Source organism: Anomalospiza imberbis, chromosome 2, assembly GCF_031753505.1.
Source record: "Anomalospiza imberbis isolate Cuckoo-Finch-1a 21T00152 chromosome 2, ASM3175350v1, whole genome shotgun sequence".
In the NCBI taxonomy this organism is placed as follows: Eukaryota; Metazoa; Chordata; class Aves; order Passeriformes; family Viduidae; genus Anomalospiza; species Anomalospiza imberbis.
Window position 1 is genome coordinate 45,905,738 of NC_089682.1, and position 17,806 is coordinate 45,923,543.

The 17,806-nt window shown below is 39.8% G+C and overlaps 1 protein-coding gene across 5 annotated transcripts in view; it reads left to right on the forward strand.

Moving 5' to 3' along the window:
* The window catches only part of UVRAG (UV radiation resistance associated), a 97,608-nt gene that overhangs the window by 10,510 nt on the left and 69,292 nt on the right, over positions 1 to 17,806 (forward strand). For all 5 annotated transcript variants that reach the window (XM_068180778.1, XM_068180780.1, XM_068180777.1 and 2 more), the window contains 4 exons: positions 395 to 429; positions 2,187 to 2,348; positions 3,170 to 3,244; positions 7,752 to 7,837. In XM_068180778.1, the coding sequence (XP_068036879.1) occupies positions 395 to 429; positions 2,187 to 2,348; positions 3,170 to 3,244; positions 7,752 to 7,837 (358 nt within the window). The remainder of the gene's footprint in view (positions 1 to 394; positions 430 to 2,186; positions 2,349 to 3,169; positions 3,245 to 7,751; positions 7,838 to 17,806) is intronic.

Here is a 17,806-nt window from a genome sequence, read left to right on the forward strand (position 1 = left end):
CTGTAATTAATTAACCAAGCTGCTGTGTTCCAGGAAGATGTTGTGTGGCAAATTAGTAATTTTTGCAAATGTCATCCAAATTCTGTTAACTACTGTGCCATGTTCTTTTCTTAGAAATCAAAGCCTTGTAAAACTTGAGGATTATCATGAGTATAAAGATGAAATACTAAATTTAAATAATGACTTGTAATAAGTAAGTGTGAAGGAGTAATTTTAGTCAAAAGCATGACTGCATTTCAAAGTCTGTCTCATAAATCGGTTACTAATAAACTGGACCCACTAACATTTGTATTTCTTCATAGTTACTTATTTTGGTTTTTTCTGTTTCAAATACTAAGATTTGTGTCAATGTTTAAGCTAATCTAAAGGTGTTTTTTTATTTATTTTTCTTTAGAATTTTATAAGAGTGAGGTGATCAGGAATTCTCTGGTAAGTTACTTTAATGTGGAAAAACTTTGTTTTAAAAATTGTGTATTTAGTGCTGTATATTGATTTCTCTGCTGAATGCCATAACTGTTTAATGTATCTTTCCACTGTTTGGTTCTGTTAGGAGCATTGTGTTCTTCTCCTCCTTTTCAGATTCTTTTCATGAGGGTTAGAATAGGGAGCTACTGAGTAGTAGAAATACTGATTTCTATTAACATCTTTGTGTTGTGTAGGAAAACAGAAAGGAACATGTACCTGCCAGATATATACATGTATTCTTTGATGAGCTAATTGCTGTAAGAAACTGAAGTTTGAAAACATGTTAGATTTTCTAAATTTTTCAGTTTAGATGAATTAAGGGGTAAGAACTAAACAGTTTATTACAAATGAGGAAGGGTAATAATAGGATAGGAGTAAGATGTTGCAAATGTTGACTAAGGGAGTTTGAGAACTTGCTGAAGACTTTTAAAGGCCTTCATTAACAACGTAGAACTGCTCCATTTTTATCACCCTGGGTAAATGCTTTGAAACCCTCCTAAATTAAGGAAGAGCTGTCTGCTTACTCAAGGCTGCTAACTTCTCTAGTTTCTCTCTTAAGTTGTTATGGTTTTTAGTTCGGTCTATTCTAAATCAGGAAAAGGAAAAACAAAAAGGGAAACTAACCACAGGATATAGGAGATAGAATAACAAAAATCTAAATAAAAGATATCTGGAGGACATCCTGTATATAACCTATGGGTATTTGAATGACCTGGTATTCTTGTGCCTGAACAGCTATGAAATATTCCTTCTTGTTAGGATGACTTTATTAATGCATTTCTTCTGTAATTCTTAGTGGGTAACTTTGCCTCTCCCTTCTTTTCAGAGGCATCCTATTTCAAATTGACTCATCCCAGTTCAGGGATGCTAGGCCTTTTCCAAGCTGCTTAAGCACTAAAAAGGAAGGCGAGTTCTTTCATGGGGTGGTGGGTTCCTATCTTTTATTTTGCAGGAGCTAATGTTTCTGTGTTCTGCAGTGGAGGGAAAGAAATAAATAAAAGCATTTTCCCATTTCTGCTTTTGGACACCCTCTTGTCTCTTGGCACTAGTAATGTTGGGTTGACTTGGTTTTGTTACAGCTTGGGTCAGTTCTTTAGATGTTGTTAGAGATGAGTGGAAATTCTTGGAACACATCGTCTTTGCAAATCTGAGTTCTGGTGGAATTTGCAGTTTAGCTTAATGTGTGCTGGTTCTGAAAAGCTCCAGATGCAAGTCTGATCTCGTGGTGTAAAGATGAGCTTTTAGTGACAGCATTTGAGGATTGAGCATCAGTCAAGAGGAGAAGAATGTGAACAAATATGTCAGCAAGTTCTGCAAATTTAATTATTGGGGAATATATCAGCATTTAACTTTGGGAATACATGCTATACTCTGGTTTTCATAAGCTGAATTATAACTGTGAAAGGAATATTACTTCATTTTGAAAGTTCCTGATTTGGTTAAACTGAATTGGTAATTTCTGAAGTAAATTCTTTGATGTCTTGTAATGGAAGGAAGCAAAACCCATTCACAGTTTCTGAAGTACTTTACAGCTTGTACCTTTTAACTGAGGAATTCTCTTTAGCAAACTGGGTAAGAAAGAAGCAGAGCTTGAAATGGTTGTTCCTAATGCTTAAGATTTTTAAAAATCTTTGAGGTGGGCTTTGCTGCTTTCTGAATTGTCAATTTATGGACTAGTTTCAGCTTGTTTAAACTGTATTTATCCTTCTTTGAATACTTAGAATCCAACATGGAGAAGTCTGGACTTTGGAATAATGCCTGATCATCTTGATACCTCTGTCTCTTGTTTTGTTGTGAGGATCTGGGGTGGCAAGAAGGAACACTTTCAGCTTTTGATTGAATGGAAGGTCAATTTAGATGGGTTAAAGTACTTGGGCCAGCAGGTAATGTGAAAATATTTTTTCTCAGCTTTTTTCTTCAGGAAACAAAACATCTGGATGAATTAATATATAGAATGCTGAGAAAGGAAATGCGTGTGTTTGAAGATTATATTTTAAAGTTTGATTACAGATATTCATGTTAGTTTACCTTAGAGCTTTAAATCATAAAATCATATAGTGGTTGGGGTTGGAAGAGACCTTAAATATCATCCAGTTCCACTCCACTACCATGGGTGGGGACACCTTCCACTATACCAGGTTGCTCTAAGCCTCACCCATCATGGCCCATTTCCAGGCATGGGGTAGTCACATCTTCTGTGGGCAACCTGTGCCAGGACCTCACCACCCTCACAGCCAAGAATTTCTTCCCAATATCACATCTAACCCTGCCCCCTGGCAGTGAGAAGTCATTCCCCCTTGTCCAAGGTCCCTGTCCAGCTCTCTTGGAGCTCCTTGAGCCACTGGCAGGGGCTATAAGGTCTCCCTGGAACCTTCTGTTCTCCAGAACAAGCTCTTGAGTCTTACCTCTGTTTAGTTTCCAGCTATCTTACTTATTTTTGTCACCTGGAAATGCAATGATAGGAAAGATGCTCTGTCTAGTATTTCTGATTTCAAAGTAGAATGGCTGAACATGGTGACTGTTGCTAAAGCTGTGAAGCAAACAGGTTTTCCATATTAAATTCAGTTTTCTGTGAGCTTTTCTGTACTTCGGAATTACAGCTGATGAAAAACTGCTTTAGACTCCTGGAACAATTTGTGCTCATTTGGTATGAAAATATGCAGTAAGCTGGCTGTAAACTGATTTTTTTCTTCCTTCCCTACAGATCCATGCAAGAAACCCAAATGAGATTATTTTTGGTCTCAATGATGGTTATTATGGAGCTTCATTTGAACAGAAGGTAAGAGTGTCCTGTATTCTGGTTTGATGGTACTGGTGACAAACTGAAGTTCAACCTGTGAGATTGATTTTTCACATTTGGATGTGCAGAGCATTAAAATGCTTTGTTTTGAGAAGGAATAGTTTTTTGACGTGACAGATACAAACTAATATCTTGCCTTGGTTGCATGGATATCTATGATGTTTTGAAAAGACTTGAAGTGTAGCATTTAGGGTCCAAAAACCTTCTGGTTACTGAAAATAAGCTTTGACTGTATTCTTTGAGGCAGACATTTCATTCCAGGATAGGACATATTGAAAGTGATGTGGTTGTTAAGACTCATTTTCATGGCAAATATAAAACAACAAAGTTTTGGTTATCAGTCTGAAGCCTAGAGTTTGTAGGTCTTTAATGAGAAGCTATTTATTTGCTCATGCTGCACCTGTTTTTCCCCATGGGTTTTTTCCTCAATAATCTACTGTAGTATTCGTGCCTGTCCATCCAATACTGTCTCTGATTATTACCTCATTGATGATGAAAAAGTTTAAACTTGCCTGTTGTAAATAGTGCCTCTGACAGTTTTTTTAAATCTCAAATTGTTGGTGGCAGTACTGTGGTACAGATAGGTTGTGTTAAGGAGTCCCTGGTTGGAGAGGAAATGACTCTTTGACACACAGCTGCAGTTTCTGCATTCAGTTTTCCTGAAGCAGGATGCAGTTGTTTTTCAAGATTTCAGTACTGACAGCCTGGGCCTGTACTCAAAGATGGGAACATTGTCGTCTTTTTCTGATTGTTGTCAGGACTTGTTCCCCAGCTCATAAGGTTTAAAGGTACTTCTTGGTTTTGGTTATAGGATCATATAATCTAATTGTTTGGGTTGCAAGGGATCTTCAAGACCAGCTCATTCCAGCCCATGGCCATTTGCAGAGACACCTCCCACTAGACCTGGTTGCTCCAAGCCCCATCCAATCTGGCCTAGAACACTTCCAGGGATGGGGCAGCCATGCTTCTGTGGGCAACCTGTGCCAGGGCCTCAACACCCTCACAGGGAGGAATTTCTTTGAAATATCTTATCTAACCCTGCCCTCTCTCAGTGTCATTCCCCCTTGTCACAGAGTCAAAGAATATTCTGAGTTGGAAAGGACCCACTAGGATTATTCTGTCATTCCAGGCCCCTTGTCCAAAGCCCATCTCCAGCTCTCTTGCAGCTCCTTTAGGCACTGGCAGGGGGTGGTCTAAGGTCTCCCTGGAGCCTTCTCTTGTCCAGGCTGAACATCCCCAGCTGTCCCCAGTCTGTCTCCAGAGCAGAGGTGCTCCAGCCCTGAGAGCCATTTTGTGGCCTCTTCTGGACTTGCTTCAGTAGCTCCATGTCCTCCTTATGTTGGAGATTGCAGAGCTGGAGGCAGCACTCAGGTGGGGTCTCTTGCCCTGCAGGTTCCTCATTCTGTATTTTGGTTGCAAATACAGTTGTAGCCTGTCATGTAGAGGAACAAAGCAGGAAACTCTTGTAGCATTACTGGTGGAGAAATTCTAAGTATCTCAGACAATTGCAGTATAATAATTGGTTTACCTGAATAAAAGAACCATGGCCAGAGCCTCTTGATTGTTATTGTCACTGATTCTTCACTTTTTTCCTGGACATGCCATCAAACTTATAAATTGACAATATATAGGTATTAGGAGTTTTACCTTTCTTCCACCTCTTCTGTCCAGCAGCATCTTGGCTGTTGCTGAAATGCTCAACAAGAAGTTTTCTTTGAGTCATGTTCTTACTCAAGTTGTAGGTTTTTTACTGCCATGGATACTTAGCTTGTGGCAAGGAAAAAGGTTGGGTTTCAAGGGTTTAAATAACTTCTGTGGGTGCCTTCTGAACACTGAAGGGTACTCTTTCTCTACTGTAGATGTCTGACAGTAACTCTTCTAGTGTTCACAGCTTTTCTTCTCAGTGTAAATACAAAATGTGCTGTCAATATAGCTGCTTTGTTCTTGATCACATTTGACTTTCACATGATGGTACCTCCAACTTCTGGACTTCAACAAGTTTATTATTTTTTGCAGCAGTAATTTTACTGGAAGATTTCAGCAGGATTCTGCTACTTTCATCAGAACCATGTCCAATGTATTTTCCTGTTTCCTTTTTGGCACCGGACCACTGAAATGCTCTGTCCCTCTCTGTTTTACCATCTCTACTAATCATACACTGAACCTTTGTTTGGAGTTGCTTAAACTGGACCAGTGTTTAAGTAAGATAGATGTATGCTTCAGGGGTTTATTTTGAAGCTGTTAACCTGCATTTAAAGTATTCCTGATCCTTGAGCAGCTTTCTGAGTCTCTTTGGTTTTGTCTGAGCCTTCATGCTTGTGTGTAAAACCAGTATTTACCAAGGTTCAACATAATCAATTCTGGATGCTCTACTAGCTTTCCTAAAGCCAGGCTTCTTGTCCTCTGGTTTCCTCAATGCCTTCCTGACTTACAGATTGCCTTTCAACTGTTTTATACGTGCTGCTTCCAACTGATAGAGCTCACCCTTCTTCTTGCAGAGATACCTTTTCAGAAAGTGTATTGAGGGAAGCAAGTGTAGGTTCTAGTTAATGACTAGCTTTCTGACTTCTCTTTAAAGAAGTAAAAGCAGAACTAATCAATACAACTCTCTGTAGTTCAAAAGTTGTCAGAGGCATGGGGAATGAAATGTAAGTTATATTTTTTCAGGGATGCTGAATTGTATCTTCATTTTCAACCATCAAGAAGGAAAGACTCTCATCTTTGGAAAGCTGCATCTCTCTCTTTTTTCAATCTGTGGTCTCCATCAATGTAGGTAGAGTCTTCCCCACATATGCATATTCTTAGTTTTTTTTTAGCAGCTAGATTCTGGCCACTTTGCACAGGCAAAACATTTTTGTGTGTTTACAAGCACATGTGCCTATAAATGTGGCAGAGAAGAAGACACACTCCTCTTTCAGAGGGTAAACTTCCTAATAGCTAAGTCTGAAACCCTTACATTACATGTTCTGCAAATTTTCTCAGGGTAAAAGTGTTTACATAAAAGAAAAGGCTGAAATAGATTGCTGCTGCAAATTCTTCCACTCCTGAAACCAGTTATTCTAGGTCAGTCTTGTTCTCTGAGAAATGTTGCACTTTGCTTTCTGAAGGCAGTGTTTGTTGAAACACCATTAACTTCATGCTGTAAAATCCTAGAATGGTTTGGGTTGGAAGAGACCTTAGAGCTCATCCATTTCTTCCCCCCTGCCACAGGCAGGGATGGATACCTTCCACTGTATCCTCCCCTTGGAGATTGCTCCAAGCCCCATCCAACATGGCCTTGAACACTTCCAGGGATAGGGCATGGTGATGCTGGGTGCATTTTCAGTTTTCCACCATCCTAGTTCTTTCAGACAGACATTAAGATTTTTTTATTTGGTATTTTTTTTAATGGAGAGATGTCTGGATTTCAGCATTTAGCATCCAGTGTCTTGAGTATGAAAACGAAGAACTGAGAGAGCTGCTGGGATGGTGCCTCTGTAGCAATGTGATGTGCTAGACAGTGTGTAGATCTCGGAATTATTTAGATGGAGCCATATTTTTGGTGGAAAGGAATGTCTGCTCTGTGGCCTGTGGTTAACACAGTTGTGTCAGGAGATGTTGACGTTTACCTCTGAATTTCAACATCTTCTGTATGGAGACAGACTCTTGTTGGGGCAGGAAAGACTCTTTAGGCAGAGACTGTGGTACTCAGAATCCATCTCTATCTGTTGGAAAGCTGGCTGATTACAGGTACAAGATGGGGCTGCTTTATACACTAAAGTAAGTGCCCTTTTTTCCTGCAATCCATAATCTTTCTGACAGTGCTGCCAGTGGCTTGACCTGCTTGAAATTTACTTTATCATGTAAAGCAACACTTCTAAGTTTGCAACTTTTCTAGGAAATTGTGTGACTGTGCCTGATATGGAAAAGCTCAATATCTGACATTTGCAGCATGAGGAATTGCTGTTTGTCTGTTACTGTTTTGATACCTTTTGGGCAGAATGGGATACTCTGGTCTCTTAAAAGAACAACCTTACATCATTCTTGCTTTGTAACTTCCAGAAACTTGTTCAGGTCACTCAAAACTAAGATTATTTTGATATTTTAATGTGTTACGGCACTGATAAAGGATGGAGCTTTATCTCATGTTCATGTAATTCTCTTGCACACAACTGAGTGGGCTCTCAGGTCTGAAGCTGAAGAATGGCAGTGTTGTCAGTAGCACTTTTCAGTGTTTCTGTGCATAAAATTCAGACAGTTATGGATTATAAAGTTCAAGAAAACACGCTATGTGTCTAGAACATAGATAAACTGATGGGTCTTTTATACGTTTATAGGTAAGTGGTGTTACTGCCACCTTAAATTGTTTCTACCTACCATAGATAAAATGTGTGAAGACAGATTTAAAATACATTAAATGCAAGATCATTCATTCTACTAAAAGTGAATGCTCTTACTCAAGATGGGTTTTTTAAATTTAAAAGTAATATTCCTTCTTTTCCTCAAGGATCACTCAGGTACCCTGAAGAACAGTCTTCTCCAGGTGGATCAGAACTGTGTTCGTAACTCTTACGATGTCTTCTCTTTGCTTAGGTAAGGTTTTTGATAATATTTTGTGTAGCTATTGTAACTTCTGTAGTGTCTGTGTGGGAGGAATCTTTCCAAATATTAAAAAAAACCCAACATTCTGGTATGGAATGTGAAAGGAAATACCCAGGTTGTGCCAATATGCTCATGTAGTGAGAAGCTGGGCTGTGGTGTATGTGTGTTCAGTGGTGGTCACTGGGCTTCTGACATGGGCTTGAGTGCTCTGAACTAGGACTGACTGTGGAGCTGGACATGCCTTGTGAATGTCAAAATCATGGAGCTTTTTTGTTGGAAAGTTTCTGTGGAAAGCCTCTACTCTGTTCTCAACAGCAATAAATTTTTTAAAATACATGAGAACACAGTCAAGACCCAGTTACTCCAACACAGATGTGGTCTAAGAAAGGTGCAGTGTTTTTTTGCTTTTGGGTGGCCACTTAAATGTCTGTGGTGATAAAAAATATGAAGTGCTAGTATTAAGTTAAACAAGATGTCCTTTTTCAGATCTGCTTTAATTATAATAGTTCAAAAATATTAGTTATGAAAAAGTATAATTTTAGTCCACCACTATCAATAAGTTGGTTTTGAGGAATCTCTATATAAATGGCATTTTACAAGACAGGTTAATAACTTTGGTTCTGCAGTAAAGGCAGTAGATGTGCTATGAAGGAAACCCTTGAATAGGAAATGTTTAATATGCTTTCTGTGTAAACATTTGACTTTTTAAATCAGTTGTACAACTTAAATCTATTTGACAGTGTTGACAGTAGGTGTCAGTGTTGCCTATCTCAAGAGAGAGGAAAAGTCAGCTCAGTTTGCCTATTCAGATGTCCTTATTTAAGCTCTCTTAAAATTTCACTGTTCTCTTTCTTGATTCTGTAAAACATACTTAAACTGAAGGCTGCTTTCTTAATGTTTGTTTTCTGTGCTTTTAGTGGGAAACAAACCAGGGGACGTATTAGGAAGTTCTGATTACATTCTGGCACAGTCCACTAGAAAAGAACTTGTACTACCTAACATTAACTCTTTGTTAGACAGAAAAAGGAAAATATGTGCAGTGTACCCTGATTACTTAATTCATGAGGGTTTTTCACATTTTGTGTACATATCTATGCAGTACGAGGCACGTTCCAGAAAAAAGACTCACTATGGTCATGAACTTGACTAGTGGGACCCCGTCTGTCTCTGTGTAATTAATCTGTGAACCTTCTTCTGAACATGCCTACCTGTTTTTCCTCAAGCTGACAAGAAAATAAGATATCAGCTGTGATAAAGTTCACCTGGTTGAGTGACCAGTGCTGTTTTGAGCCCTGACTACTGGAGCTTCTCTCTGTTTTGGGGATGTGAGAGTCCAGGCTCAAGTCTCTCACAGTGCCTAGGCATGCTGTTGTGTTTAATTTCTATGAAGCTTTGTCTCTGAGCTGGGATGTTCTCCGTTTTTATTTTGTCCCAAAAGGAACAGTGTTTTCCAAGCCTCAGAACCAGGCCTCCTGCTGATTGTATTTTAGTGGATTCTGCATATTGTATCAAGGGGTTTAGATTGCATTGTTTAGTTCCAGCAGAAGTTAGCAGCTGTAATTTGTGACTCTACATAGCTGTCATTTTTGTCTGATTTCATGGTAGTTAGGAAAGCTCGTCAGGAACTAAGGCAGAGTCCTCTCTGTAGTTTAGAATCCTTTCTATTCCCTTTCATGTTAACTCTGCTTTTTTACAGGTGTTTTCTATACTGCTGCTTAGCTTTGATATCAAGCTGAAAAGCCTGGTGATGGTATTTGTTTTAAAATAATGTCTAGTCACTTTTTGTCGGGTGTCCTTTTTCTCCTACCAAGCAGTTTGGTTTGCCACCTCCTCCCAGAGTCCATGCTTGAATAACCAGCCCATGAACTCTTCCCAAAGATAATTTGTATTATGAGTGTGTTCCTCTTTGAACAGAAGAGAGAGATGGGCATAATTTGACTTACAGTTCATTAGGCAGGATATACTTTGGGAGGTGTCTTGGTTTGAAAAGACAGGTGTCTGCTAAGGAAGGCAGGAGCTTCCCTTGAAATAGAAAATGCAAACCCCCTTCCTCCAAATTATTATAATTTTGAAATTAAGAGGTTCTCAGGCAAAGATATGGAAGTAGGAATAACAGTTATTTATTAGGAAAAAAATTAAAAGAAAATATAAAAATAAAAATGCAGTAATACAAACAACACTGACAGAGTCAGAATACAACCTGACACCCTGTTGGTCAGGGTGTTAGTAGCAGTCTGATTAAATGGTGGCTGCAGTCCTGGAGTGACAGATGTGGTTCTGTTGAAGCATTGGTGCTGTAGAAGGGTGTAGTTTTCCTCTGAAGGTCTGGTGGTGGTGTAGATGGGCCTGGTCTTCCTCTGGGAATCCAATGGAGAAGACAGCTGCTCCTCTGGGAATCCAGTGCGAAAAGTCTGCTCCGGTGTCCCAAAATCTCAGGTTATATCTAGGTAGGAATGCTTGACTCCTCCCCCTGGGCAGGGCATCTCACAATGGGATGATGTAATTTTTATCAGCCATGCAGTGAGAGTCAGTGGCTCATTAACAGAAGATATCTCCCAGAGGGTGGATTGGTAGTGGAAGAGATAAAGAAAACTGCCCCACCTGGTTTTACAGATGGCCCGATTAACAGAAGAAGCTGCCCCATGTCTAACAGATGGCAATAGAACACACACTCCTAGCCACATTTGCAACCTAAGACAGGAGGAAATGAGTTGTTGTCTTCCTTCTTCTGTCCATTGGCTCTAAAGAGAATACTGAGGTGTCCACACCATAAAGATTTGCATCTGGTCACATAAATTCCATGTTTTGAAGAGTTTCTCATTATAAGATATATGTTTGTAATAAAAATTCACAAGCTCCACATGTGGTTTCCTAATGTTTTCGCAATAAATGTGGATGTGAAGATAAGCTTGTACTGGCTTTATTTAAACTTACACAAAAGGAAGCAAATCCTGGTGACAGTGGGATCTGAGTCCCAGTTGTGGTGGTACTGTGCTGCCAGATGTGGCAAAGCCACTGATAGCCAAAATGGAGAGAACTGGCTCATGCCCAACTCTTGGCTTTACAGTGAGAACTTCTGTGGTTAATCTGTGTTTCAAAACTGCTTTTGGGGGAAGAAGCGATGTAGTTTTTTTCCTCAGAAGTGAATAGCTAAAATTTATGAAGCTTGTGAATAGACCTTAATTAAAAGTGTATGCTTGGCCCAAATTATCTTGATTAATAAAATTAGTTGGGAATGACAGAGTGTGAACAATAGAAATTTTTTTGTGAGTTGGATTAAAATAGTGCTTGTGTTCAGATGCTGAGTTACGTGGATTTAGAAGTTAATTAAACAGGAGGAAAAAGTTCAGCCAACTCCTCTTTACACAAAGAACGTTTCAGCACCTCTGCAGCTCATGACCCTTCTTGTTCTGAGACCAGGGACAAGATCCTCAGGCAAACATGGTGCTGCTTGTAAGTTGTTTGTGCCATACAGAAGTAACAAATTTTCTTCCAGCCATTTGCTTTAAAAGGGCTAACTAACAAAAATTCACCATATCAACTGGAAAGCTCAAATTTTGAGGTTTTCGTTCCTTGTCATATTTCCTGAAAAGAGATAAAGACTTTCTAAACAGTATATTGCTGGTAGTAATAGGTTATATAGTAACACCTTTCACACAGCACTCAGGATGGGCCAAATTCATCTGATGTCGCATTCTGGGCATGTCTCAATAATCAAGTTCTGAGCACGTTTGCAGCACTAATGGGAATAGGTTTATACTTGGTATTCTCTTGGTTTTCTAGCCTTTCTTTTCCTAAAGCTTTGAAAAATAGACATTTAGTATTAAGTGGTGTTGGGAAGATGAGATATCACTATAGAAAGGGCTTGAAATGCTAGGTAATAAAATTTTACTTCAATTTCTAAATACAAAAATTAATTTAGTGTATTGTGCAACAGGTTTTTGTGTTGTTTTGACACAGAGCAATTGGCTTGTGCCTTCAAGTATGTGAATGCCTGAAATCCTCCCATATTCTTCCTGGAGACAAAAAGTACTCTTCAGAACTAGTGAAAATCTGCCTCTTTGAAGTTTTGCTTCCAGTAGTTTTTGTTACTCCATTCAGAACTGCCGTCTCTATGGCTTAACTGTTCTTCAGCAGATGGCATGGTGTGTTTCTGGTGTTTAGTCAGCCAGTTAGTGCAGATTGAAGACATTTTGCTTGTGTTTTTGCCTTTAATAAGTATTCTTTTACAACAAAACCAACAACAGAATCTGACATTGGTATCATTTGAGTGCTGGGCTGGATAAAAAGACTAGCTCCAGGCAGCTGCTTAATATTATTAGTGTCCAATCTGGCAGAATTTTATTTGAATAATACTTCTGGGTAATAATCTCTAATGGGGCAGGGGTATGCTTCAAGTGACAGAGTATGCTTCAGGGTTTGCCATCTGTAATATAACTGTTCATTTAAAGAAGAGTGCATGTCTCATCACTGAAGAGGTGTTATTTAAGAATACAAGTGTTGGTAGTGTTTGTCTATGATCTGAAACTGAGATATTCATAAAATCATCTTCTAGTGACCATGGCTAAAACATGTTGATGTTATATAAAAGCAGCTTTTGTTTAGTTCTGCTTATTTTAGGGAAGATGTTTTTAAGAAGCTGTACTGCCTTTTGAACTTCCCTGAAGTTCCTCTCTTTACATCTTCATCTCCATGAAAGTAGTGAACACAACAGAGCTGGGAAGTAGATGGGCTACATGGAAAAGAGTTGCTTTTTGCTACCCTATTCTTTGTGGCATGCTGGTAGCTGCATAGAGATAAGGACAGGCAGAAAAGATCTAGTTAAATTTTAGAAGATGCACTGATAATTAAGTCTCCTGTTCCTAGCTTTTCTTTTTGCTGTCCTTTACTCAGAGAAGGGTCCCAACTCAGCTGTGACCAAAACCTCTCTAAACATTGCAGTTAGAGATGTTCACGTGGTGTAACAGGCACCATCTTTTTGTAGAATGTGAATGGGTCAGGAAAGGTGATCACTAATAAATAACCTGATACTCTTGCAGTACCTTGCTCTAGCTTTTTCTGAGAGTATCTTGGCAATCACACTGTAGACTTTCGTACTTCATTGTTGCTGCTGCTGCCATCATCTTCTAGTTGATGCAGAAATACACCATCTTAAGTGTGAAAAAGGTTATAAGATTCTTCTTACCTGCTCTTAAATCACCAAGTTCCTCTGCTAAAACATCCCTTTGCTAGTGATAAGTGTAGGGGGATTTTAAGATGGCCAGGTTTGATGTTTCTAAACAGGAAAGATTTGCACCTGGAAGACTTGGCACTTTGTACCCAATAGGCAGCCAAGACCAGGCAGGCATCCCCTCTTGGCTTTGGACAGGCAAATCCAGGTGGCCTAAGGCCAAGATGAATAAATAGGAGCTGGAATTAGACCTCTAGAGTGCCTCTGTATGCTTAATTAAGCAGTACTGAAATGGATAAACAGTTTAACAAGTGTAATCCTTCTTGGCCTGAAAACTTTGTGGGTTGAAATTGTGCTGTGGTGGCTTCCTAAAAAGCAGTGATGGAGATGAAAACTTGGATCTGATTTTTTTTTCTATTTTCAGAGGTTCCTTAGGGATTTTTATTGGTGGCATCAGACTTTTGGACAAGTCTCTTCCCAGGCATTTTACCTCTGTGATGCTGAGCTTTATGGGAACTGAGGCTATTCAGTCATTAGAACACTAAACTTACAAGCCTGCCTTTTGCCAAAATCTGTAGCAGAGAGTAGCATGGATCATAGCAAGTTGAAACAGTCCATGAAGCATAAGAGCACATGTTTGTTAACAGCTGGATTAGTAGTCTGCTGCTGCTCTGATCTTCAATTTTCCTAATATGCCATATGCAATAAGCTACCCCTGCATTGGCACATTTTTAGTGTCGATATATTGCTAGCTCTTGGTCAAATTTTGTTTCAAAGCACTTTTGAGAGGAATTACACACAGCTCTGCAGGTCTTAAAATGTAGCTTTATTGTGCCTCTTTATTTGTGACAGTGTGTAAAAGATGGTATTAATGAAGCAATACTGAGAAGTCAGAACCCAGTCCTCCTCCTTTTCTGGCTCAATGAAATGGATGAAAACCAGCATGTTGTAGAATTGTACAATGGTTTGGGTTCAGAGGGACCTTTAAAGATCATCCAGTTCCACCTGCCTGCCATGGCAGACCAGGTTGCTCCAAGGCCCATCCAGCTTGGTCTTAAACACTTCCAGGGATGAGGCACCTACTACCACCTTGAACAACCTGTGCCAGTGTTTCACCATCGTCATTGTCTTCCTTGTCTTTAATCTAAATAGTGAAGTGTCACCAAAGGAGAATCTAAGTAATTCACTGATGGATACTGAAAGTTTTTAAGAAAGAGAAATTTGTGATCAAGACTGTTTATTTTTTTACACCTTTGTCCTGGGTATGGCCATGAGAATGGTGCTGTGAGTTGCTTTCTCTCTCAGTCTGGGCAAATTTTGGTGAATGCAATCATGTCTCTCAAATCCTCAGAACTATCCAACCACACCAGGGAAAGTCAAGGCAAAATTTTGACTGAGAACAAATAAAATGGATTAAAGATCTTGTAGTGGGGAAAATGCTCTAATAAATTTGCTCATTAAAGCAGGGCAGGACAGGAAGTACATGGATGTCCAAGAAGCTGAAGAACATTCCTGAGAGCATTATGACCATCTCTGTTAGGTGTGAGTTTTCACTACTATAGCTGCAGAATTCTGCTTCCCTTGGAAGAAACTCAGATTTGAATTTGGGGGTGGCTACCAGGAGGAAAGTGCAGCAGTATGCAGCTTTGAAACATGAGTCACCTGAATATTGGCTAGTATTCCACCTCCTTCCTCCATTGCATAAGCCTGTGCTCTGCTGTCACAAGCACTTTATCAGTTGTGTAGCCTTGAGTGGAAGAACACAATCAAGTGGAGAGCACCTGGTCTCTTTTGGGTGGAGCCTGGAACACATTCAGTCTGAATTTGTGCATCTTCCTTTTCAGTTGTCTAATGAATCCCAGTCTTAGGCTTGCTCACTGTCTCAGTGTGAGAATTGAAACTTCTATGAAGATTTGTTAGGAAATGGCTGTTGAATTCTACTGGTGTTACTGTCCACCTGGCAGGAGTCATCTTGACATGTTTATGCACTTCAGAAATTTGATTTGCATCTAATTTACCTTTTTTACTAAATACAGTGTCTTGAATATGATTCTGTGTGCCCTGGCAGCAACGTTTCTGTAATCACAAACTGATAAAGAACAAAAAGAAGCTTCCTTTGTAATTTGCCACATTTGTTCTTTGAATAATAAAAAAAAATAACCCATAAATCCATCAATTTAACTGGAGTTAAATCTGTGGATTGGAATAAGAGAACTAGAGGCATAGCACATTTTGTTGCTTCATTTCTCAAAAAAACTGAGTTTCACTTTAAGGGTCTCCTCTTCCATTCATGCTCTTTGAGTATTGAAGGTGATCTATATCCTAGCTAGCTTCCTTAAATCTTCCTCAAACTGGAAGCTGGAATCTGCCCTTTTCATAGATGTGTTTTTTCCTTTTCTTCTCTGTTTCCAAATAGTTCAAAGCATTCACTGTTGCAGTCTACAAATCTACATGGATTTGATTATTTTAAAGCTTAATTTGAGTCTTAAATGTGTATGGCTTAAATGTAGACTCTCCAATGTAAACATAAGGCTTACATGTAAGTGATTTACATTTGTAGGACTCAGAACTGTTTGAAAGAATGATGGAAAATTATCTGTGCTGCATCAGCACTGTCTTGTGTGAGTGTGAGAAATGATACTCACTTTCAAAAAATTTAAAACCTCGTGAAAAATACAACAGAAGACTGAATAGAGAAAATGTTACGGTGCCGGGAGCAGAGGATCTTTCCCACCATGTGCTCATCCACACAATGGAGGTTTTGCCTTTTGACCCTTTAGGCCCTCCCAAAGTTCTGTCCATTGACTTCTTCACTGTTCAGTGGTGGAGTTTACATCCTTAAATCTTGATTGGAGGTCAGGTGCTGCCATAGTGACAAGCTGACTCTCCCAGATGTCTCGAACCCAGGCCACCCCCTGATAATGACACAAGGGGAGGTAAAACATACCTCTAAGTCTATAAAACTTCTTTTAACATACATACATAATATTTGCCTTTTAATCGTGAGAGTCAACCATCACATTATTAATTTATCACATTAGTTTCTTATAGCATTGGCTGTTGTAGAAGTTTGATGTCACAAATTAATAAGTCAGACTTGTATTTTATTGTTTTCTTACTCCCTACTGTCTTTTCTTGCCCTACATCTGCTTTTGATAAATTGTAGGTATAGGTATCTTAAGAAATTGGAAAGGGAGTATATGATTATAAATGAGGAATCTTTTCTTGTGGGAAAGCAGATGTAGCAAATGATGGTTTAAGAGGTTATGAAAAAAATCTTACAGCTGGCTGGCACTCTCCAGAATATAAATTTGTGGACTGATACAAAGTAGTGTGCATTCCAGTTTCTGAATTTAATAGGAAAGTCTTTTAATTTTTTTTTTTTTTTTTTTTTTTTTTTTTTTTTTTTTTTTTTTTTTTTTTTTTTTTTTGTTGTTATTGTTTAATAATAGATTTGGGTACTTTACTTCCAGGACCCTACATGTCACTTATTGCCAGATATGTTCCATTCTATTTTCTAAATCCCATGTAGTAATTCTCAAGTTTAAATTTAGTCTTGCTGTAAACTAAGGTTGTTCTGGCAAATATGACCAGAGGCGTTTATTTCTCTTGTGAGAAGGAGCTGTAGTATGCAACTACTATAATTAATTGATGTATTTATGGCTTAAAGTTCTGTACATGAAAAATCCAGCTGTGTCTGATAGAAAAGAAATATTGGGAGTGCATGATAGAACTGCAAAATCATGTATCAGTTGTCTGATAAAGTTGAGACTCTTTCAATAATGTAAATACAAGCATATGTTGCCTTAATGTTGGGGGTTAAGATTTTTCCTTTTGTTTCTTTCTCTCGTGGTATTTCATCCCATCTGTTGCTAAGAGACAACAATGACCAGTACTTAAAAGACACAAAAGATGTAGGCGAGGGGGAGGAGTGCAGCTGGCTGCAGTATCCTAGCTGAGGTGCATGTGCATTATCTGGGGAAGGGCAGAGATACCGCCAGATTTTCGCCGGCGGGGGGTGGGGGCGAGGGGCTAGGCTCGGCTCCTCTTGTGCTCTTGGGATTAGAGGAGGGACAACCGGTCTGCAGTCGCTGCCGTGCCCGGAGGATTTGCTGCCACTGCGGAGCCTTTGTCTTCTCACTGGGTTTTCTGCCGTGGGTGAGCCTTTGCTCGTTAGAGCAGCCGTTTCACTGGGACCTTGTTAACACCTGATCTGACTGGAAAGGACCCGCATAATCTATTTGGGTGCCTCAGGGGCAAACCCAAGAGCCTGACGCCCTCCTCACTCCTGGAGGGCGTGTCCCCCTGACAACATGCTGCAGTCCGGCCCCACTTCATTCTGCCGCTGCCTCAGGTTTTTTTGCTACACTCAGCATCAAGTCCACCCGACCGCTGCGGCTCCTGCTAAGGCTCTGGAGTTGTCTGTTACATATTCCACCACGGGGTGAAGTGAGGGGGGGTATATGGCGGGGGGGGGGGTGGTGCGTGCCTATCTCCGCCATCCGAGCTGCTGCTCCGAGGTTCCTGCTGCGGCCTATTTTTGCCATCCAGCTCGCCCGCCATTACCATGGGAGGTAGATGCAACTGACCTCGTGCCACAGCGCCCCTTGCAGGCGTGGGGGAATAATCGCACCTGCCCTACCTGGCTGGGAGCCACCACCGCCCCTGCCGGCTATGAGCGTAACTACACCGAAGGGGAAAGTGCTTGACAACCATGAGAAGGCTGTTTTTACTAGGTTTCTAGTTTTGTTTGTTGTTGCTGCCATTGTTGTTTGTTTGTCTTGTTGTAC